This window comes from Melospiza melodia, chromosome 3 (assembly GCF_035770615.1).
Source record: "Melospiza melodia melodia isolate bMelMel2 chromosome 3, bMelMel2.pri, whole genome shotgun sequence".
NCBI classification, from domain to species: Eukaryota; Metazoa; Chordata; class Aves; order Passeriformes; family Passerellidae; genus Melospiza; species Melospiza melodia.
Genome location: NC_086196.1, coordinates 9,022,546 through 9,038,610, shown reverse-complemented (window position 1 = coordinate 9,038,610; position 16,065 = coordinate 9,022,546). Strand labels below are relative to the sequence as shown.

Below are 16,065 nucleotides of genomic sequence, written 5' to 3'. Positions count from 1 at the left end.
GCTAAATTGTTGGGGTTTTTTTGGGGTTTGGGGTTTTGTTTGTTTATCTTTGTTGCTGTTTTTATGGTTTAGGGTATTTTTTAATTTATTTTTTTGCAATTCTGTCTAATTTTTTCAGGTTTTCACCTGCAAGATAGTGGTTGGGCAGCTGTTAGCACACTTTTTTTCCTCTAACATATACTCTTAGGGGAAAAAGCATTTTCTATTTAATACTATATTGTCCCTGCTTTTACACTTTTTCCCCCAAGTGATTCTTTATGTTAAAATGAATGGTTATTTATTTCTTTTTGTAGGCTTCTAAACAACAATCAAATCAAAAGAATTCCTAGTGGGGCATTTGAAGATCTTGAAAATCTGAAATATCTGTAAGTTAAATGAAATGTCACTTCACTGTGTTAACAGCTTCTTCAGTGAGAAAGTTCTAATCTGACATGGTGATATCTGACCCACTATATCAGGAGATAAACTGCACTGAAAGTCTGTGAAATGAATTTATGGCTGGGGGCAACTGTTTTTCTCTAAGTTATTGCTGATAAAAGACTGCTCTCTGCAGACAATCCATTTTAAAGGACTTACTAGTTGCTGTTTATTATATACAACTTATAATTTAAGAAGGGATACATTGAAAGGTGAAGGAAACCACCTCTTCAATTGTTCACTGAAACCTTCACACAGGTACTTTTTGTCTTTTGAAAAGTGATTCCAAAGTAGCTAGGCCAAAGGTTGTGTCAGCAGAAGCTTGTAACTTACCTAAGCTTATTAACTATCCCTAAATTTATCACTGAATTCATAAGTGAAAAATTCAGTCAAACCCAAAATACCAGAGTATGTATATGATTTGCTGTTCCAGGTTTTCAGTCAGCCTGTATATTTTAAGCCTAACTTCTCTCATTTTTAACAAACATACCAAGGTTATTAATTATATGAATAAACAAAAGGTATCAAAATGTTATTTTTGTCTGTATAATAGACTAAAGCTGCATAGTTAGTTGTCATGGATTCTCAGCTCTGGTTTCTGGAGACGACCTTATGGATTGTCATTTAGAAAAGTTTCGCTCCATTGTCTTGGAGTATTGATTGATGGTTACTTGAATGACATACAGAAGGAAAAGGTCACATTGAGATTTCATTGCTTCGGAAACAATTCAGATGCTGAAATTTCCATGCAGTTTCCAAGAATACAGCCAGAAGACCTCTAAGGAGGTGGGAGCAGGGAGAAAATCACATAAATTTGTGCAGACACATTTGCCTGTTTTTCCAAGTTGGGCTTGATAACGTTTCCTGCTCTCCTTTTTAAGTGTATTGTCTTTCAGTAATGAAATTGTTTAACATCTACACACCAGGAGGGAAAAGACTATTGAACAGACTGTTGCCAATGAATGATTAAAGTCCAAGATGATTGTATTTGTTACAAGAAATGTCTGCATGTAGTAGTATAGTACATAGGGTTTTACTATGTGAGGTTTGCTAAACTTCTTTCCATAGTCAGCAACTGTGCAAAGATTTTTCTTGACTCTTATTACTTTTTTGTTTTCATATGCTTGCCTATGCCTAGCTGTAGTAAACGTGAAATAAAGCTTAACAATGCAGAATGTTCAGTTCAGTGAAAAAGTGAAAAAAGATAATGGAACTCTGATTTGTTTTCATATACATGTAGTAATGGCTGTCAGTATCTGTATTATTAAGAGGAAGATATTTTATTTTCCTGTTGTTCCCCAGGAAATTTAAATATAAAGTTCAGTGTGGTAATTTATTCAACTGCAGGGAGCTCTTTAAAGCTGTCCTTTGTTTTGAAAAAATAAATGAAGGGGTTTTTTGCCTGTTTCAAGGGCTATGACAATGTTTAAATTGAACAGCCTTAAAGTTAAAAAATTTCTGGTACTGGTCAGGTTATCAATACAGAAGACTTAGATGTAACAAATCAATACTGTTCAGCAGTTAAAGTTTCAGCTGAGTTACTGAATGCTAACTGTATTCTATTAAATGAAGGGAATAAATCAAAACATTTCTTTCCAAAAGGATTCACTGAAGTAGAAATCAGGGGGGAGAGATGGTGCAAATGTTAGAAATACTGCTCAGATTGTACTATTATGAAGTCAAATCACCTGGACAAGTTGAGATTTAGTATCATCTGGTCCTGTTGATATTTGCAAACCTAACTTGTACTGTCATGTTTCATAAAACTAGATCATTGATCCATGATGTTACTTCTGTTCTTATGACAACTTGTACTGGATTGCATGTGGTTCTGAAAATGTATAATTCCCTGACTAATTTTAAAAAAACTGTGATTTCTCAGTATCCTTGATTTAGCAAAATGTGAGTATATATAAATATAAAATCTATAACAATTAATAAACATGCATATTTAAAACTAAAACCAGTCACAATTATATATTTTTATATAAAATATATAAAGTATATCACAGTGTATTTATTTTTTTAAAGCCAGTCACTGAGAGATAGATGTTAAGATCTGTTCCTGTATGACTGCTGAAGATCAGCTATTGCACTTTCAAACAAAATTTTTTTCAACAGGATCTAAATCAGGATTTTCAAATGCTTCTTTGTACTATCCCTTTCTGAAGCTGAGCTTTTAGTTTTATGAGGAGTGTATGTTACCACAATTATCTGTATGAAGAACACATTTTGATGAAGAGTAATGTTTTGTCAATTTTCTCTGCATTAAAAGTATTCATCACTGTAAAACTTGGTCTTTACGTCATCAAAAGAAAACTGTGCGCATAATTTTTTTACATTTTTTTAGGATTTTTTATTGTCTTGTTCTTTATGTAATTGAAATTCTGACAATTACAAAAGCAGTTTTGTGTGATTTTGCTGTGCTGTTTGTGGTAATAATTTGGTTTTGTATTAATATACTAAAGGTTGGAAAAAACGTAATTATTGTTTTGTTGTGAAATCAAGAGGATACTTTTTTTTTCTTTTTCTTCTGATTCTCTGCTTTTCTGTCCATCTGTCTTTACTCCATGTACTTCAGTGTTGGCAATAAAGCTCTTTAGTAAGCTTCCCAACCTTATAGTATAGATGCAGGTAAATTTGTGGAAACATGATAGGATAATTCTTCCTAAGCCTAAAAGTCAACAGTTTATTCTCCAAGAGAGAAGATAGTTGGGAATTGAAAGTAGGCACATTATTACCATTGCAACATGTAGAATACTAGAAGATTTTGGAATCAGAAGTGGAAAAAATGAATGTGAGTTAAAAAAGGAAGAAGTCAGAAGGACATAGGGAAAAATTTATAATACAGGTTAGCAATTAAAAACCTTTCCAGATAAGGAGAACATATATTGGACATTTACAGAGCAGTGAGCTAGAAGATAACATAAAGGAAGTGAAGGCAATAAAACTGGGGAATGAAATTTGTCAACAATGTTGTATGTTGGCCTGGTATGAAATGCATAGATGAGGAAACAGACATTAAAGTATTACCATGAGCATATTGTAAATGGTAATTTGTAAGACTTATGAAGTGTGTCAGTTCCAGAAATGCCAACAGGGAGCATGCAAATTTTGTTTTGTTTCTGGTGAATGAAGTAATAATAGGAGAGGTTGTGTTTGAGATTAGGTCTCATTTCCTTCCATACCTTCTGCCACTCTTGCTGTCTTGGCCATGTTACTTGGCCCTCTGGGCACCTCCAGTGGTTCCAGAGCTCTTTTCTTTGCAATTCATGTTGCTGGTTCCACTGTTCTTCGTGTTCCTATGTAAACCTGTCTTTGGGTGTCTATTTACTTGCGAGATTTAATGCTGCAATGCTTGTTTCTTTTTGCCTTTTCCCCCTCCAGTTCCAAACAAATATATCTGAATCTTACTTTCCCAGAATCACATGATTTTTAATATGGCCCATTAAAAAAAGAACAAAAGAACCCCCCCAATAATATCCTCATAATCTAGCAGGCTTGTTAATTAAAGCTACTTTTTCTCCAAATTTTCTGGTAACTGATTACCTATTTGTTCATTTCTGAAGTATATGACAGTACCTCTGATCTCTAGCAGCCTTGCTTGCATTTCTGGAAAAAAAAAAGCCTTTTTTTTTAACATTTCTAAAAATAGATATTAATAATTGTCCAAAAATAATTTAATGTCTTAATATATCCCTGTTCCTTTTCAATCCACTTTATTCATCTCCTGTAAAATTCTAATATTCAGTTCTGTAAGAGAGCCTTTAGGTAAATTAAATGATAAATCATTTTTTCCCTCGTTGTACTACATTTGTTTTCTGATAATGTAACTGAGATAAATTTCGAGAATGTTTGTTAAAATTTAAGAATGTTTACAAAACTTTACTTCTAAACACTGTATGTGCATGCTGCCATTTTAGAAGGACAAATTATTTTTGTGAATGATACTTATTTGTACTTTATATTCTGACATGTCTCTGTCCATTAGGCAAATAATTATATGTCTTTCTTTCTATTGTCCTCAGTGAAATAGCTACACAATTAAATGGAAGTTTCATTTGTCATAGGACGTGTAGCCTGAGGTTGCTGGGATTGAAGGGAGGATATGGTTGACTGAGATTGGTTGAGTTTCCTGCAGCTGAGGGTTTTCTGGTCAGAATGGAAAAAGCTGTGATTTAAAGCTGAAAACACCAAATAAAGGCTCACTGCAGTGGCTTGGTGAGAACTCCTAAAAGGCTGCTCCCTTCCCTGCAGTATGCTGGTAAAAGCCTGCAGTACTACAGTCCTTATCCCAGTCTAATTCAACTCCGATTTTCACTCTCTGCCTCTTTCTGTCTGCAGAGAGTAAATAAAAGTTATATGAATGGTTGTGGTAAAACTTTTTAAAAAATCTGATGAATTCAGATTTTTTGAATAAAATTGTTGAAATGCCAGAAAGAGATGATTAACTGAGGGCAGTTTTCAAAACTGTCTAAGCCCACTTTGGTTCTCTGGTCTGACCAGAAGTACTGAGAAATAAGAGGGGTTTCCACACTGCCAAGTGAAATTAAGTGTATTAAGATAAATAACTTCAGCTGATCAGTCCTCGAAATTTTCTATGGAGTCAAAAGGTGTGTTTAAAATTCTCACAGGAAAATAAGATAGGAATTGAATATCAGAGAGGAAAATTAAGGAGAGAAAATCATAATGACTGCGATCCTCAATTGAATTGGTAAATCTGAGCCAAAACAAATATTTTAATACTCATGAAATATTTTTTTCAAATAGAATAAAAACCAGTTCCACATAAAAAATCACTGTTTTCAAATTATTTTAAAAGTTTTTACAGTAATTTCACAAGACAGTAATTTTTTTCTGGTTTTGAATATTTTAAAAACCTCAGAAAGTTTTATTTCCATGCTACCCGCTCTTGGAAGAATTCTGCTTTTTTATTCAGATGCATATCTATGTTAAAAAAGCACACAGAAATCTCTGTATATTAATGTGTTAGATTGTCAACAAGCAGTGCATTGGAAGTTAATTTAGATTCAAAGGAAGGATGCTACTCCTTTTTGTTCCCCAAAGTTGTCATTAGTTTAATATCAAATACCTACAACTTCTTTCCTTGTTAGGGCCTATTGTGAAATGTTGCCCATTGTCACATCAGTGTAAAAACTGCCACCACCTCCAGCAGAGCCAGTATTTTTTCTGTTGCACCAAAAGGAGTTTGCAATATTTCCAGTAAGTTACTGAAAACTGTAATAGAAAACCCAAAACCACTACTAATAAGATGCCTGCTAATAAAGTCATTTGTGGTACAAAGTCTCTTCATCCCCTTTCCATAGAAACCCATGCCTGATTAACTGAGTTTCAAATCATTTGTCAAATAATTGTGAAAAAGTTCTTAACCACAAACCTGTGCCTATCCTAACACAAAAAGAGTGACTGACACTGAACCCCCAAAGTATTTTCATTTGCTGCCTCCATGCAGAAACTGCAGTCATCAGCCAAACTGATTTTTCTCCAATACCCCTTCACTAAACCATCCTTGCTGCTAAGAGCATGATGAACATGAGCCCATACACTGATCCTTCCTGATTTATTTTAATTCCATAAAAAAGGTGTAGACAACACATATGATCATACTGATACTCTGCATGTGTATTTGTTTATATTGTTGAGTATCAATGGGGACCTAATGTCCATCTTCTGCACAGTGATAAAGCAAATATACAGTGCTGCTTTATGGATGTGATACCAGTATTATAACTTGTATTTTTTGTGAATATTCCAAAGGTGACACAGGCGGAGTTACAGAAATTTCTCACTGTTTGTTCTCCAAGTCCAGTAAAAGACCCACTCTATCCTAATTTGAATATTTGTACCAGTATTCAGATGAGTATTTTAAAGAAATCAAGAAGCCATCCCTGGTGTGTTCTGGTAAAGGCACCTCTAATGCAATTCTGTCCCATTAAGTTGAACTTATTTTGACTTTTGGCAAACCAATCAAGAAAAAAGGGACAAAAATCCAGTAAGTTGTGCTATGAGCACTGGAAAGCCCATGTCCATCCGGGTGTGAGCCTCAGGGTCTTCAAGGCCCCAGACTTATGTCATTTGGGATGAAATCTCAAGGATGGAGTATTTTTATGTTTTTAGTTTTTGATTTGTATTTTTTTTTCTAATATGTAGTTGAAAAACTGTCTTCACGTGTCAACTTAATTCTTCTTTTCCACCTTCATGTAGCTCTTGTTTGTGTACTAATATTACTGATTGTTTCTTGTTTCAGCTATTTGTACAAGAATGAAATCCAGTCAATTGACAGGCAAGCATTTAAAGGACTTGCCTCTCTAGAACAACTGTAAGTGCCTTTTCTCTTCTGTGCTGTCATCTCCATGGTTCCCCTGCAGAGGAAAAGTGCACGCCTTGATCCATACATCCTACCTGCATGCTCTGCACGTCTGCACCCCTGGGTTGGGCAGAAAGCCCCTTAATCATTTGCATGTGAAAAAACCACAGTTGATCTCTGTGTCAAGTTCCTCATTTCTATGTTTGTCTTTTATTTGTGATTTGCATTCCTGATGTCCCTATACATTGTTACATAGCTTTGACAAAGGAGAATTATTGTGGAAGATGTTGAAAACTAATGTGTATTGCTTAGAGATAGATTCTGCTTTAATTTCTGCAGGTTTTTATTATATCTCACTTCCTTTCACTGCAGCAGTTACTTTGTTTTATATGGCATAACTAAAGCTGAATTAGCCTCTGCAAGTTCAACCCTGTTTTGTTATACTTTGAAACAAGAATATTTTTTAAAATAAAAACCTTGCTATAATTTATATGTGTTAATCATTGCCATATACAGATACAGATGTTTAAAAAGTAGGAAAGTTCATCATTTGCAATGTAGATGTTTCAGTAATGTCCTCCAGACAGATCGATTAAAATCTTACTTCTTTTCCTGGATAATGAAGAATAATTTCTAAAAAGAATGAAGAGTACAGTCCTAAGCATGACAAAACCCAGTTGTATTGATTCCATTAAGTTCAACTATGTTTTGTTGTATAATCACTGTAGGAGAGACATTGAATTGCTGGCATGAGTCCAGAGAAGGGCAATGAAGGGGCTGGAGCACAAATCCTGTGAGGAGCAGCTGAGGGAGCTGGGCTTGTTTAGTCTGGGCAAAAGGAGCCTCAGTGGAGACCTCATTTCTCTCTACCACTGCTTGAAATGAGGTTATAGTGAGCAGGGGAGTGGTCTCTTCTCCCAGGTAACAAGTGACAGGAAAAGAGGAAATGGTCTCAAGTTGCACCAGGAGAGGTGTAGATTGGTATTAGAAAAAATCTTTTCATGGAGAGGGTGGTAAAGCATGAAACGGGCTGCCTTGGGAAGCAGTGGAGTCACACTTCCTGGAAGTGTTCAAGAAACGACTGGATATGGCACTTGAGGTCATGGTTTAGTGATGAACATGATAGTGGTGCTAGGTCGATGGTTAGACTTGAAAATCCTAAATGTCTTTTCTAGCCTTAACAATTCTATTATTCTATGATCAGAAAGCATTGCTTTACATTCATTGTGATAATGTTTAGAAAAAGGAAAAAAAATGTAAATGTATAGTTGCTTCACAGTTTGGCTACCAAATAACAGTAGCAAACTAATGAGTTTTGTAGTGTATAAATTGGGAGCTGAATATACATTTTTAAACTGATGAAAGATATCAGTGTATTACAAGTGTTCTCCATGTACCAGTTTCCTTGTTACTGTAAGCCTCTAATGGATATTAGTAGACACAGAGTATATATGAAATAAAATGACACTTTATATGGGTACAAAATCATAGATGCTCCTTTTAGAGTGCAATAGGACTTTTGAAGGAGGAACTTCTATGTAAAACAGAAGTGTTAATTATAAAAAGTATTTAAATATGTATTTTTTCCTTAATGCCTTTCTATTCCTTCTCCTTTTACTCTAGAAATTATTACTGCACCATATTGTCAGCAACTGGTAGGGCTTACTTGCATGCTAATAGCAATACATAATTTCTGTGTAGAATTTGGAATACCGAGGCCTATTTATTGAATTACTAATATTTCCAAGAGAATGTTCTTCCCCATGCCACAGGCCTCATATGCTGCAAGTGGCAATATTTGTCCTTTTTTCTTGTGTTCTTTTTCCCTGTTGACCTATGTTATTACTGAAAAACATAAATCAGTTTGGAGTATTGACACCTTCTGAATGCTCTTTTCCGCTATGTGGCAGTTAAGCCTCTCTGCCTACAGTGATATCACACTGTATCAGCTTAAGCTCAAACTTTTGAGACATCCACATTATTCAGTATGAAACTGAGATTCAGGCTCAGGCTCGAGTCTCATCTCCAGCTGGGAAGATTGGCTATGGAGCCTGGCAGAGTCACTGCTCATTGCCTGCCCGTGTGTCCTGTCAGCACCTGCAGCTGCTGGGAATGGGGGGCAGTGCCACCCCACTGCCTGCATCAGAGCTCAGTGCCTTTTAGAGCTCCTCTGCTCCTCTCCTGAACACAGAGCTTGCCAGGAGGGAAAATGGGACTACATGAAGCCAGTAGCAGGCACAGAAATAAATTCAATGGAGAGTAAGTTTTGAGATTTTTAGTTTAGGAGAGATTTGGCATTTATGCATCTTCAGCATAAAAATATGTTCTGACTCTACAAGGTCTGTTTTATCACATTAGCTTTGAAGAAAAACTGCTGACAAGACAAGAGTTACCCTTGGCAAACAAGTTTCTAAGTGTCTTAATTTCAGTTTTGAACTGTATTGACAGTATTAACTCAATGTTTCTGCATTTGAGGTCTCTGTGGCCACAAGTTATTGAACACATTTTGCTACTGGTTGTGTTAACTCAGCCACATGCTGTTCTCAGTGCTCAGCAGAGTTCTCAGAAGTCGACACTGATGACCACATTTCAGGGAATGAGTTGCTTCACAGCTATTTCTTCTACTCCAGTGAAGCAGAATTCAACTGATTGTTGCCTTTTAAAAAATATCTGATCAGCAAAGCAAACATATTTTTGGTGATTGTTGTTGTTACCCAAAACTAAATGTAGTTAAATGTAACTAAATTACACTAACTAAAACCTAAATGTACTGTTGCATGTATAAGGGACAAAACCCCCCAAGTATTTACTGCAGCTGGCAGGTTCCTCCTTAAACCTCTGAAGCAGAATTCTTAGCTGCTGATGTAGTCAAAATAGCTTTTCCTTTGGAAATTTCTACCAAGAAAATAAGATCTTTGAATCAGATCTTGAAACCTGTTTGTGCTAGGGTAAATTCTGAAGAAAAACTGGCAGTTTTAGGTGCTTGAACACACTGAGCCATACATATTTCGTCAGCTAACTTTTCACCTGTGGCTGGGCATGAAGGGAGAGTGTTGATGAAAAGTAGCTGCTTAGTACCAGTTTAGACACTGTTAAATCTGCAAGACATATGTTTGGGTCTGGCACAGAGAGCAGAGAGCTGCAGGAAACTTGCATTTTTTCAGAGCAGCAGCCGGAAGGCAGACAGAGCACCCGAAAGGCAAGGAGGGCTGCCTCTGTGTGCCTGGGCTTAGGCAGCTGCTCTGTGCCTCTGTGCCTCTGTGCCTGGGCTTGACCACTGAATCCCACCTGAAACGGCAAAATACCCTGCTGGAGATGTCATGAGCTTGGATCCCAAGATCTAGCTCTAAATGGAGTCCATTTCCACATGTGTATACATTGCTTTCCTTCCAAATATCTGTCACATTTGTGAGATCTCAGCTTATGAGTTGTATGTATCAGGGACAAAAAGTCTACTCCACTATTTAACTAGCAGCATCCCCAAATATTAATGGAATTATTTAAATCTGTTTATCTAATCCTAGTTATGCATTTTCTTGTAACTTTCATATTAACATACTAATTTTGTTCTTTATAAGCTGTTACTAGTTATGCTGTAGTTTATGTACATGTACATGTAGTTTATGTACATGTACATATTTTGAGAGATTTAATAGACAAAAACTTTAACTAGCATATAGTGATACAGTTTGTTATATTAAGTCTATTTAATTCAATTCAGTTTTCAGTATTTTTGAAGTGTTGCTATTTATTTTCTTGTTTTATACTACAAGTTCCTGATTTTTGCATGACTCTATGTCAGATATTAGTTAATTAGTTAATAAACAAACAAAGGAACCCAAGAGGTATGACAGGGGTGTTGAGAAGTTAATCCTTATTATTCTACAATAAGATTAGCTAGGCACAACAAACTGGAAACAGATACTTGTCTAGCCTTATTTTAAAAGTCTTCAGTGAGGATTCCATAATCTCCTTAAGTATCCTGTTCCAGAATTTTATGTCATTATCACAACATACATTTAAATATTTTTCCTTGTGGTTTAAGGCTGCTACTTGTCGTCCCTGAGCAGGGAAAGCTCATTGATAAATATGGAACATATATGTTTGGTCATTCTTATTCAAATAATCAAAAAGGGCAAACATGCTGTTTAAATATTCAGAACATAGATTATACTCAGCTAATGAGTATTTCCCCAAAGATGTGATGATGCTATTAGTAAAAGAACAACTGGCATATTTAATAAAAGTCTTCACCTACAAAAAATTCAAAGCTACATAAGATATAATCCAAAATTTAATACTGTGAAAAATGTCACTGGGACTGAATTTTACAGTAAATTTTTGTCCTATGAGATTAATAATAAGAAATCTATACCATGCTTATTTGATAAAATCTTAATCTTCCTCTTGAGGTGTTTTATTTGGACTTTTTTTCCCTATAGGTATTTCCTTTCCTTCTATTTAATTCTTGATAGTGTTTTTAGAATTAAAAAGGACAGATATGTTGGTATTTAAAAATCACTCTTGCATGCTTTTTCTTTCAATTTCATTCTGAAAGTCTTTTTAATATCTAATTTATTACATGGTACTACTATTTTTAATGCTTTGTACTCTGAACATAAAAGATGCCTATTAATATATGCTAGTGTGAGATTATTTCCTGAATATTGTTACCTTTCGAGTGAATTTTAAATCCAAGGAATTACCATATTAATTAAAATATTAAAATACCTTTACAAAACTTTAATGTGGTACGTGGAATAAAATAATAGAAGTGATAAACCTAAGTGTTAAAACGGGATTAAAGTGTAGGTCATAATGCCAAGGATTTTTATATTCTCTTTACTGTAGACCTAAAATGCAATCTGGTTTCTGCATCTAATTACAAATTATTTTGGCCAGATATTGAATATCTTGTTCTGTTAATAAATTGCATGATAAATTGCTCAGGGTCTTTTTTAGAGCATAATTTAAAGACCTGCAAAAGCCCAACTAATTTGTGTAGCCCAACTACTATGAAGCAGTTAAGAGTATTTTCTAGCTGGATTTCACGATTTGATTTTTTTGAGCTACTTTAGACAGTGTGATATCTGATGAGGTAAAGTTAGCTATTAAAATGTTCTTCAGCACCTGAATTATTGTATCTGCAACGGTGTGAGCTTGTAAACAAGGCAAGGTTTGTAACAGAAATATTTTTTTTAAATTTGTTTGGAAAAACAAGGTGACTTTTCAGGCACATATTGATTACATCTGTAATTCTAATAATGAGTGCTAAACAGCTATTATGGGCTGGAGCTTTGAGTTTTGCAATGTATATACTACTTAAACTATGTGAGAGAGGTATTCTTTCTTTTTCTCTCTTTCTAATTTCGACCTGATTTGTGGCCCTGAAGAAGGGGTTGTGTGACTCAATGTATCTGCTTTTACCAATGTTATTTTTGTTCAAGTAGGAGATGCCTACAAATCTTGCCTTGTCGATGCCAAAAAAGTACAGGAGATTAATTTATTCTGAATATTAAGAGATGTGTTTGTGAGTTGCTCATGAGGCATAAAAATGCAAGAAGAATTAAAAAAGTTAAAAAGGAAAAATATCACTGCTGCCTGCAAAAGAAGTAGTGTTTATAAATTTTTTCCAAAACAAAAGCTGCTTCAGTGATAACAAACCCTATCTGTAGTTGTGCCTGGTTGTTCCCTTTGTACTCTTTCATTGCAGTGATCCCCACCTTGCCTTGCCCCCTCCCAAATGCTGCTGACCCTGGAAGGTGGATGAGCAGAGCCCTGGCTCCGGGCAAGCAGGGCCTGCCCACCTCATGGCTGGGCCATGCCCAGTCCTTGTCCTGCCAGTCCTTCCTCACTGAGGTCTCTCCTCTCTCTGCTGGCAAATCAAATGAATCTTGCAGGAAATATCTGCCTTTGAGATCTGTCTTATTAATGTAGAAGAAATCGCCCTGTATTTTTAAAGGGGCCATGAAAACTGGCAATCCCAGCAAGGTGACGCAGTTCTTGGTTCTTCATGCTAACAAGACCATGCTCTCTGCTCAGGACACTCTGTGGCGTTGCACTGGCAGTAGGCAGGCGTGATACCTCGATGTGCTTGATCAGGCCCCTGCTGATTTATTGGCTTTTTCTGTGCTCCCCATTCGCGTGACACCCTGATGTGCTTGATCAGGCCCCTGCTGATTTATTGGCTTTTTCTGTGCTCCCCATTCGCGTGACACCCTGATGTGCTTGATCAGGCCCCTGCTGATTTATTGGCTTTTTCTGTGCTCCCCATTCACTGCTCCCTGGCATCGCTCGCTGGCTCGCGCTTGTCCTGGGCGGCTGCCAGGCACGAGCCTGGCTCCCCCTGCACGCGCCTTCCAGGCTCCCTGCAAGGCTTGGCTGGATCCGCCGCTGCTCCCGCTTTTCCCTCTGCACAGCCACCACCCGGCTCAGCACGGGCAAATCCCCACGTCCTCCTTGGCCTTGTCGTGCTGAGGGATTGATGTTTCAGGAGATACTGAGCTCGGAGTTGTTCTCACTGTTTTTAAAGGACAGGCTTTTTGTTCTTCAGACCGCAGTGATTTCTGTATAAACACATTCTCCAGAGATTCCTGAGTTTGTCAGAGGTCAAATACCAAACTTAAAGGGTTTTGAATACATTTGGATATAGTCAAGATCCAAAGTCTATAAATCATTTTCACAGTTTCTTGTGCCAGTCTTATCCATACATCTTGTATTCTCATCTGCAAGTTTCAGGGGTAGCTCCACAAAATAGTAGATGCTGGAATGATCTGCCTTTGCAGTCCAATTTCACAATAGTTACAGGTTAATAGTCTGGTTAATTGTCTTGTTGTGTTAACTTTGCCGATTTTACAGCATTAACAGCTGCCTAGATTTATTGTTGTGTCATGTTCATAGCTTGGCATAAGCATCAAGAGAGCTCAAACAGCACCAGTTGGTATGAAGCCCTTTGTCTAAAGTCAAATTAGTGAAACGTGGGTTTATATTACAAATTTGGTTTTGAGAACATTCACATCTTTAAATGCCAGTGTTCATGGACTAGAGAAGATGATTTCTCAGTATCTTTTGAAATTTTCACTCATGGAAATGAAAACATTTGGCCACAAAAAATGTTATTGTGCTGGAAACTGTAAATGTTTTCTAAATAACCTCTAACATTTTTCCTATTAAAAATAATAATTTTCTTTTTTTGATAAATTGTTTCAAGCATGCATGCAATGAACATCAGAGTTGGCAAAATAGCATTCAAAGTATTATCTTCAAAATCTCCACAGCAATGTTTGGACTTTTTTGCTTATATACACACACTCTCAATATAGTGATCTGCAAATACGTCTTTGTTTGTCATGTCTTCTATTTCTCAGATTCAAGTATGAGATTCAGATGGTAACAGAAAAAAGCTGCTACATCACTATGGCCATTTAGATCTGTAAACATTATGGAAATAATAAGTTCTTTAAAATATTTCACCAAGAAAATGGTTTCAGTATTTTTCTTTTTGTTTAACATATTTTCAGGTATCTGCACTTTAATCAAATAGAAACGTTGGAACCTGAATCCTTTACTCATCTTCCAAAACTTGAAAGGCTGTAAGTTTGTTTTTCTTGGGGTAAGAGTCAGAAGACAGCTTGCTTCCTTCTTTGAATTAAATCGAGTATTTTAAACTAAAATACAATATTTTTATCATTGCCATAGATGGTTTTGAATAATTTTTTTTTAACTGTAACTACCACATAGTCTTTCCAAGAGCACTTTGGTGAGGCTGACCTTAGAGGCATGCAGAAGTGAGTGTTGCCTGTGGTTTATTTTTCTTTTGCAAAACTACTTCCCAAAGATCTGTTATCAATGTTTGGCCTAAAATAAATGTTATGAATGAAGAATGACACTATTTATTTAGGACCTTTTTAATTTCTAATTTGAAAGCTTATGAACTCCCTTCCTTGTAGTTATTTATGGCTTCTTTTTCCCCACATGGACATACCCAAGTACACCTTGGAGGCCACTTAAAAAATACCAGACAATGAGTTCCTGAACAGGTTCATTTTTTTTTTTCTTAAATTTTCTTAGATTAATTTCTCTTGAAAACCTTCCAGAAATATGTAAATGAAATAAATGCATCACAAAATCTGAATTATTACATGCATATTTCTGTGTTTTAACAGGTTTTTGCATAACAACAGAATAGCTCATTTGATTCCTGGAACATTTAGTCACTTAGAATCTATGAAGAGACTGTAAGTAAATTGAATTATTATTGAACTAATGAAATCTTAAGTAACCCAATTAGAATAATTAGACTGTATCTTCTCTGCAATATTTATCTTCCTTGCAAATGCCTTTCATGGTGCAATTGTTTTAAATATTAATTTTTTTCCTAACTGTGCTCCAGTTGTTTATGTGCATAGATTGAGAACATTGTTTTATATCTATTTTCTTTAGTTACTGACTGAAGTTTATTTCCTATACTGGTATTATTTGTAATCATTGTTTTATAGACTAAATAATATACATAGATTGTCCTTTGGGCAGTAAAAATAACACACATTCTTCTAATAAAAACTGCCAGAATGCCTATAAGCAAGCAACCATCAGCTGTATTGCCTGTTGGCCGTTGTCTGTATTCCCAGATAAAGGCATTGCTGCATTTACAGAACCATGTTGATCCTAGAAAAAGATGGCTGAGGCTTGCTCACAGAGCTGTGGCTGCTCCTTGTTTTGTGCAGGCGCTTGGACTCCAACGCTCTCCACTGCGACTGCGAGATCCTGTGGCTGGCGGAGCTGCTCAAGACGTACGCGGAGTCGGGCAACGCTCAGGCGGCTGCCACCTGCGAGTATCCGCGCAGGATCCAGGGCAGATCGGTGGCCACAATAACACCAGAGGAGTTGAACTGTGGTGGGTTTGCCGCTTCCTGATGGCTTATTTTTAATGCACTGCATGTATCTGAACTGTATTTTTGGGGGGAGTAAGAATTTGTTGTTCTGTTTATTAACACTGACCACCTCTGGATAATATTGGTTATTTCTAGAAATCTCTCCGCGTTCCTTTTCTGGTTTTGTGTGCTTTGTCGCAGACATCTTTTCATTAAAATCCTTTCTGAGAGTTTTTCCTGCTGAAGCTGAGAAGTTTCAGCAACAAATGTAAACAATGGTTATCTGCTGCTGTGGAATGCAACAGGTGCGTCCGTGATTGGTCTCCTGTGGATGTTTGGATTTACTGATGACTCACGGCAGAGCTGCTCTTTCTCTCTGTCGGGACACAGATCTTTGTTATTCATTCTTTTCTATTCTTAGCTTAGCTAGCCTTCTGAGAACTTTTC

The 16,065-nt window shown here is 36.2% G+C and overlaps 1 protein-coding gene across 1 annotated transcript in view; it reads left to right on the top strand.

Annotated features, from left to right (window-relative positions):
- The window catches only part of PXDN (peroxidasin), an 81,593-nt gene that overhangs the window by 25,843 nt on the left and 39,685 nt on the right, over positions 1 to 16,065 (top strand). The window contains exons 3-7 of the mRNA XM_063150772.1: positions 294 to 365; positions 6,686 to 6,757; positions 14,266 to 14,337; positions 14,911 to 14,982; positions 15,472 to 15,641. Of these exons, the coding sequence (XP_063006842.1) occupies positions 294 to 365; positions 6,686 to 6,757; positions 14,266 to 14,337; positions 14,911 to 14,982; positions 15,472 to 15,641 (458 nt within the window). The remainder of the gene's footprint in view (positions 1 to 293; positions 366 to 6,685; positions 6,758 to 14,265; positions 14,338 to 14,910; positions 14,983 to 15,471; positions 15,642 to 16,065) is intronic.